The sequence below is a fragment of the Megascapheus bottae genome, chromosome 6, assembly GCF_031878675.1.
Source record: "Megascapheus bottae isolate mThoBot1 chromosome 6, mThoBot2.hap1, whole genome shotgun sequence".
In the NCBI taxonomy this organism is placed as follows: Eukaryota; Metazoa; Chordata; class Mammalia; order Rodentia; family Geomyidae; genus Megascapheus; species Megascapheus bottae.
This window is the reverse complement of record NC_143514.1, coordinates 19,235,828-19,244,040: the sequence shown is the minus strand read 5'-3', so window position 1 is coordinate 19,244,040 and position 8,213 is coordinate 19,235,828. Positions and strand designations below refer to the sequence as shown.

Sequence of the window (8,213 nt, the reverse complement as noted above, 5' to 3'; positions counted from 1 at the left end):
GAATGGAGTAGTAGGATGTGACTTGTGGAGTTCCAGGAGTTTGAGTCTGGGGTCCAAAAGTCCGGTTTCAAAATCACTGTGAAGTGAGGGCAGCAGAGAAGAGATGAAGTCTGCAGGTTCAGGGTGCTGTGACATAACTTTTAGAAATAGGGGAATAAGAAAGAACAAGAAGAACCTGAGAACACTCTAGCTTCATTACTACAGATTTGTTACATACTCATTTGTTTCTGCCTCTATGTGCTGGAATGTAAATTTCCTGAGGGTAGAGTGTTTGGTGAGTTGATTTCAGTTCTATATCCCCAACACCTAAAACAGTGTCTGCATGTTAACAAACACTGCTGTATAGATGAATAACTGGAGAAATGAGAATATGAAAAATATGGCAGTATCCTTCCATACAACTCAGCACTGATTAGGGTCATTTCACTAGCGGGCTCTGACAAACAACTAATCTCAGCAAAGTATACGAACCTATACTGTTCAACAGACCAGTCAAAGCTGCCTGGAGCCTTCCCTGAGAAGTGTAAGACACACACTGTGTGTGCGCATGCCTGAACTAGCCAGTACTGGGGTTCACATTCTCTCTTTTTTTTTCACTACATCTGGCACTGTACCACTTGAACCACACCTTCATTTAATGATTTTTGGTGCTTAAGTGAAGAGTCTCAAAGACTTTTCTGCCTATGCTGGCTTTGACCACAGTCCTCAGCCCTAAGCCTTCTGAGTAGTTAGAATAACAGGCAAGAGCCCTCAGCACCCACCAATACCAGTTTCCTTTGATTAGAAACAAAACATTTTTAAAATCACACATGTGGCACGCCTATATTTTCTATTAAAGAGTGTGATCTAGACATTTTCCACAGTCTCTTCTCTCTGCTGGTCCAAGTCTTCCACAACCTATTGGCCAAATGCTGTTCCCACTGTCACTCCTCACAGCCTAACCCAATTTTAAGTATGACTATTTCTTTTTTTTTTTTTTTTTTTTTTTTGCCAGTCCTGGGCTTCAGCTCAGGGCCTGAGCACTGTCCTTGGACTTTCTCAAGGCTAGAGCTCTACCACTTGAGCCTCAGCACCACTTCCAGCTTTTTTGTATGTATGTGGAACCAAGGAATCGAACCCGGGTCTTTGCGCATGCTAGGCAAGCACTTTAACCACTAGGCCAAACTCCCGGCCCAAGTATGACTATTTCTGTACATATTTATGCGCTCCATATTCCACTGACCTTGGTCGATGCCTGTCTCCTTCCTCTGCTTGGCCGGAAGTGATCTCCTTTCTTTATAAATTTCACATGATGCTTTCCCCACATCACTTCCTACCTTAGTTTTAAGGGTTTAAACCATTCACGAGTTTTTCAGGTGCGTGTCTGTGTACATGTGACCAACGTCACTCTGACTGTCACCATTAGTGAAGCTAGGTCCCCATCAGTAGGGAAAGCAGAGCCTCAATGTGGGCCGTTGCCACGCCCCCGCTGCGCCCAGCAGGCCCCCCCCCCCCTCGCCTTGGCCCCCTCAACTGAGCAGAAGTCCGGCGAGTGCATGGGATCCTGTGGACTCTCAGAGCGTAGGGCTGAGGACGCGGCGGGGGCGGGGCCAGCGCTCGCGGCTTGGCCCCGCCCCCTCGGCCCCGCCCCCAGCGGAGTATAAGGCCTGCGCCACGCTCTCTCTCGCACCCGTCTTCCGTTCTGCAAGACTTGCAGACAGCCTCATCATGTCGTCCAAGTCGTCGTCGATGGTTCTGGGGTACTGGGATATTCGCGGGGTGAGTGAGGGCCCTCTCCACGGCCCAGCTGCCCGGGTCGGACAGATAGACGCAGAGGGGGCCCAGGCTGGGGGGGGCTGAGGTCTCTGGGAGCAGCAACCGTACCAGGGTGGTCCCTTGGCCGACTCGCACCAGCTAAAGCTGCCGGCCTCGGAGGCCCGAGTAGCCTAGGCCCCACAGGCAGGGTCCGGAGGAGGGGGAGGACTGCACGCTGACGTGCCCCAGAACTTAACGACTATGCTGGTAGGATGCCGGAGCCCTGGCGGAGCCGGGGGACGTTGGCGGGAGGGGGTGGGGGGCGGTGGGAGCCGCGCAGGCGCTGAGCCCCGGCTGCCTCCCCCTAGCTGGCGCACGCCATCCGCCTGCTCCTGGAGTTCACCGATACCTGCTACGAGGAGAAACGGTACACGTGCGGCGAAGGTAAAGTTCCTGGGGGTGTCCGGGCGCGCCTTCGGGCGGGCTGTTGCTCTAGCTGCCCCAGTTTCTTGGGAGCTCTTCTTCAGTGTCCTGGGTGAGGACAAGGGGATAGATCCGTTACTTTGTTCATGGCACAACTCTGCCTTAATACATAAGACAAAGACTGCGGAGTCTGAAATGGTTAACCTGTGGAGGCTGGGAATTGGGGGGAGAGGGGCTAAAACATGTTTTTGTTTTTGTTCTGTCTTTCCCACAAGTGGAAAGAAAGTAAAGAGATTGCTTCCCACTTCTTTCTTACAGCTCCCGACTATGATCGAAGTCAGTGGCTGGATGTGAAATTCAAACTCGACCTGGATTTTCCTAATGTAAGTGATTCTAGTAGATAAGAGGAGTGGGCAAGTGGGAAGGCCTTCAAGTATACCTAATTTTGCTTCTTCCCTCCCTGGTTTTCCGAGGATCTTGGCATGGACAGAATAGTTAGAAGTGGGAGGGGGGGGGGATGTCACGTGTTCATTAGGTGAGGACAAAGGATCTTCCACTTATTATTTTTATTAATTTTATCTATTGCATCTTCTCTCTTACTTAGTACCTCACCATTGTCTTCTTTCCCAGGAGACAGAAGGAGGCAAGAGAGGTTTTTCACTTGTCCTATTCTTTTCCTTCCAGCTGCCTTACCTCGTAGATGGGCGGAACAAGATCACCCAGAGCAACGCCATCTTGCGTTACATAGCTCGCAAGCACAACATGTGTGAGTAGGGGAGAGCTGATGAGGGGGGGTCCTACGTGATTGCCCAGCTGGAGTAAACAGTGATGGTCATCCCTAGAGTAATTGGTCATAATTTGGAGTTCAGGTGGTGATACCGAAGAAGAAAAGATTCGAGTGGACATCATGGAAAACCAAATAATGGACTTCCGCATGCAGCTGGTGAAGATCTGTTACAACTCTGACCACGTAAGTTTCCTTAGCAGGCATTAGCCAAGCAGAACAGTCAAGAAAAGACCCATTCAATGCCAGGTGCCTCCCACTTATAATCCCAGTGACTCAGGAGATCTGAGGATTAAGGTTTGAAGCCAGCCCTGGAAGACAAATCCAAGAGACTGATCTCTCATTGGCCAGAAGAAAAGCTAAAAATGTTCAAGTCCTACAACTGACAAAAAAAAAAAAAAAAAAGGCTAAAAGTGGAAGAATATGGCTGGGAGTGTGGCCTCATGGTAGAGTGCTTGCCCAAAGCCCTCAGTACCACATGCACAGAAAAAGCCAGAAGTGGTGGTGTGGCTCAAGTGGTAGAGTTCTAGCCTTGAGAAAGCCCAAGGATAGTGCCCAGGCCATGAGTTCAAGCCCCAGAACTGTCCAAAAACAAAAAAGTGGAAGAGTAGCTTAAGTAATAGAGTGCCATCCTTAAGCAAAAATAAAGCCAAGCCCAGAGCACAAAGCTCACTTTGAGTTCAAGCCCCAGTATGACACAAAAAAGAGAAAGGAGGAGAGGTGGAGAAGGGAGTGGAGCTGAACATTTAAAAACCTAAGTTATTTCTGCTTCCTTCTGCTACTGCCACCTCCCACAAACTATCAAAATAGAAAGCAAAACTAGTTTGTTTTTGAATGTTTACTCATGTCATTGTGGTACTAACTCTTCCTCCTTTCCAAAGCTTTTCTTCCCATCTTGTTTCTCCCAGATGAAGGCAAGAGAGGTCACCCTGACTGGCCTGTGCCCTGATCATAAACTCTTACTTTTTTTTTCTTTTCAGGATAAACTGAAGCCTCAGTACTTGGAGCAGCTACCTGAACAACTAAAACAATTCTCCTTGTTCTTGGGGAAATTCAGCTGGTTTGCAGGGGAAAAGGTAAGAGGAAGAGAAAAAGAGAGGATCTCTGCCTGTCAGAAATTAGTCATAGACTTTCCAGACCTGACAATCTCACTTTTCTTCCTCTTCCCAGCTCACCTTTGTGGACTTTCTCACTTATGATGTCTTAGACCAGAACCGGATGTTTGAGCCCAAGTGCCTGGATGAGTTCCCAAATCTGAAGGCATTCATGTGCCGCTTTGAGGTAATACCTCTGTTCCTTTCTCTTAGGAAGGGGCTACCCGAGCACTGAGAAGCTCTATTGGGATCTAGATTCTTGCCCAACACCAGCTTTTTGCTTAATATGGTCAATGATTGCATACCTCTGGGTAAGTCCTGTAAAGGGTCTTCTACATCCCAACTTACATCCCAACTTCCTACAGAAAGTGGAAGGAAGGTGGAGATAGGAACATATAAATGTTGCTCCTTCCCTGCAGGACTATCAGGCTGGGCTAGGGGCCTAATACAAGTTTCGTATGCTTTTCTTTCAGGCTTTGGATAAAATAGCTTCGTACATGCAATCTGACCGCTTCTTCAAGATGCCCATCAATAACAAGATGGCCAAATGGGGCCACAAATGTATATGCTGAGCAGGGACAGGCTTTCTTGAAAGCTTTTGTACTGTTTTACTCTGCTCTTTTTAATAAATACCATTTATGTTACTGGTGTCCACCTGGATTTCTCTTGGGTAGAAAAGCCAAAGGCAAGAACAGTTGAGATGAGAATTCAGTCACTGTGATGTTGGCATTCCCTTACTCCCTAACTGAGATCAAAGACAATACCTTTGTGTCCAAGTCTTAAAAAGTGGGTACTGGAGAGAAAGGCAGTATATAGCTGGACAGAGCAATGTTTTCAGTGGACCAGGGGCCTCTATGACCCTGCGAAGAAGTCAAGTAAGTTGTGTGGTTCTGATTAACTGAAGTCCAGCAGATCCATGTGTATGTAGGAATTTGGTGTGATAAAGGCAATATTTCAAATGGATAGACTAGAGCCCATAGAGGTAAGATAATAGCTTATTCACTAAAAGCTTTAGAACCTTATGCTTCACTCAGATAAGCTGTTAAAGTCTTGATTTAAAAAAATGCAAAAATGTGTGAATAGGGGTAGGAAAAGATTTTTTGTTAAGGAAGGGTTTACTAATTGAACAGTACCAAATGCTAAATCTTTTCCATGATAAGGCACAAATAAGCAAACTCAAATGACAAGTGAGACAAGGTATTCCTATAAAAATCTCAGCACTCATGGCTCCTCTTTCCTAGCTACTCTCAGAAGACAGGCCTGAGGAACAGAGTTTGGGGTTTGAAGCAAGCCTAGATAGACAAATCAGAAACTCTTTATTTCCAACTATAACCAGCAAAAATCCAAAAGTAGAGATGCAGCCTTGAGCCAAAAGTCAAGCAAGAGCTTGAGACCCTGAGTTCAACCCTCAGTACCAGCGCACCAAAGAAAAGGGATTATTATTATTTTTTTTTTTTTTTTTGCCAGTCCTGGGCTTGAGCTCAGGGCCTGAGCACTGTCCCTGGACTTTCTCAAGGCTAGAGCTCTACCACTTGAGTCTCAGCACCACTTCCGGCTTTTTTCTATGTATGTGGTACCGAGGAATCGAACCCGGGTCTTCATGCATGCTAGGCAAGCACTTTAACCACTAGGCCAAACTCCCGGCCCCGAAAAGGGATTATTTTTAAAAATTTAAATCAGGGTCAGTGGTAGAGTGCTTGCCTAGCATACACAAAGACCTGGGTTCGATTCCTTGGTACCACATACATAGAAAAAAAAAAGCCGGAAATGGTGCTGAGGCTCAAGTGGTAGAGCTCTAGCCTTGAGAAAATCCAAGAACAGTGCTCAGACCCTAAGCTTAATCCCAGGACTTGCCAAAAAAAAAAAAAAATTGAGTTCTTCTAAATGGGGCAAAATATATAGTTTGCAGACTCTATTATTATAATGAAGAAAATTTACTCTGTGTAATTTGTATGACACAAAAGTAGTAGAGTAAGATCACCTCGGCTTCGATGGGCCAGGGTCAGCTTAGCTTTACTGGGCAATGGTGCTTACATCAGAAAACTGAAAGTCTCTGAGTTTGAACTTAAACCCTAGCAGTAGAAAAAAAACAAAAAACAAAAAACTGGGCTCATTCAACAGAGTTACAATCCCACTTTAAGATTTAAAGATTCATTAAATGAACTCCTGAGTTCATCTGGTTATTGAAAGCATTCATAATCCTTATCATACTGGATGGAGAGCCTCTATTTCTAGCTAGAGGCCACTTCTCCTTGTACCAGAGGCTTTCAAGACAGACAATAGGTCTGTCCCTACTCAAGGAAATGGGATTATATAAGGATGACCACTGGGAGAAGCAGATCTCCTTACAACATGAGGGCTTACCTGGCTTTAGTCCGTCCCTTACTCTAAACATAGGCCAAGAAAAAAAAAAATGCTGCCTCAGTAGCTACCTGCAAGCAAGGGACAGGTTCCAGGGAGAATGAGAAGGCACAAGCTGTTACTCCTTAGACATCTAAATATCAAAAATTCAATACACTAGCTATTAGTATACAAATTACCTTGTAAGTAAAAAGTCCCTATAACAGGTACACTCAGTTCAGTGGAGTAGTTCCCTGAAAGTATAAGGGAGACTCAGTTGTATTTGTTGAAGGTGGGAAGCTGGGTTAAAGCATTTCCCAGACTGATAGAAATAGCTTAGGGGAATTAAAAGAAAATGCCTTGTAGGGCAGGTTCATGGCTGCAATGGAAGGAGAATGGACACTGATACCTATAGACTTCAAGCTGCCTTAAAAACCAGCTTAAGGGGGTATGGGAACACCTGGCCTTTGTATAGCCATTACACATTCTGTCTCAGCTTCAAGACAGGTGGCTCAAATAAACCTTGATGAAATAGACTGAAAATTGACAGTGAAAAAGAGAAATTGAAATGTTTCAGTTTTCATTTATTTTGTGTACACCTGCACAGCTTCTGGAGCTTGAACTCAGGGCCTGATTGCTGTCCTTGAGCTCAAAGCTAATGCTATGCCACTTTGAGCCACAGCTCCACTTCCAGCTTTTTCTTTTTTCTTTTTCTTCTTGGTTGTTAACTGGAGATGCATCCCTTCCAAGGCTGGCTTTGAAACTTGATCCTCAGAGCCTTCTGAGTAGCTAGGACTACAGGCATAAGCCATCAGTGTCTGACCAGAAATTGAAATTTAACCAGTGCCTATTCTTTTCTTCTTTCTTTCTCATTCTTTTCTTTCTGTCTTTCTTTCTTTCCTTCCTTCTTTCTTTCTTTCCTTCTTTCTCTTTCTTTCTGTCTGCCTGTCTTTCTTTCTTTTTTGTTGGTGTTGGTGGAGGCAGTGGTGATAGTGGTAGTTGTAGGGCTTGATCTTGCAGCTGGATGCTATCCTTGAGCTTTTGGGCTCAACGTTAGTGCTCTACCACTTTCAACTACAGCCCCACTTCCAGTTTGCTGGTGGTTATTTGGAGTCTCATGGACTTTCCTTCCCAAGCTGGGTTTGAACTGTGATCCTCAGATCTCAGCCTCCTGAGTAGCTAGGATTATAGACATAAACCACCAGTACCAGCCAACCAGCCCTTTTTCTAATGTGCAATTAACACATAGCTCCTGACTAACCAGTTGCTTTATGGCCTCAGGAAAACAAATTTGCCTCTAGTTACCTCCCAAATGATCTCTGTTTCCTTTCTGTCTTCCTCTCTGGCATATGTCTCCCACACCCCCCCCCCACACCCAGTATACATGTTCAGAGTTCAGCATTTCTCAGTTTCCTAGGAAACAGCCAAATATGAATGGGAGAGACCAGCTGCTAGCCTCTCATCCTGGTTAGCTCTGCCAAAGTCAGTATCTCAGTCTTCACTGATCAATAACCCACGCACAAGTTGTTCTGAGTATCAAGTCAATGTTTCTAGAACCCTTGGGACAATGCAACGTTAAATAAATTTATAAAATGAAATTATCCCAGAACATCTTGTTCTTGTTTATATTTTCATATTTCTGGTTGCATTGCTCAAATTGCCTCTTGATCTCAACCCATACCCTGTCCCGTTTTGCCTAATGCCACCCTCCTCTAACCCAAGCCTTAAAGTCACATCTGATAACCTCTAGGAAGTCACCAGTGATTGACAGTCATCAACATTTCTGATTTGAGGCCATCTGCCAGTACAAATTCATTTTCTCTGCCGATTAAAGAATT

General features: G+C 45.3%; 1 protein-coding gene across 1 annotated transcript; it reads left to right on the top strand.

The window, feature by feature from the left end:
• Positions 1-1,637: 1,637 nt before the first annotated feature.
• On the top strand, positions 1,638-4,679 carry LOC150061470 (glutathione S-transferase Mu 5). The gene is made up of 8 exons (XM_090334376.1): positions 1,638-1,758; positions 2,103-2,178; positions 2,476-2,540; positions 2,842-2,923; positions 3,027-3,127; positions 3,922-4,017; positions 4,112-4,222; positions 4,509-4,679. The coding sequence occupies exons 1-8, from the start codon at positions 1,708-1,710 to the stop codon at positions 4,605-4,607; spliced, it is 681 nt and encodes a 226-aa protein (XP_090190502.1). The 5' UTR covers positions 1,638-1,707; the 3' UTR covers positions 4,608-4,679.
• The last annotated feature ends 3,534 nt before the right edge of the window (positions 4,680-8,213 follow it).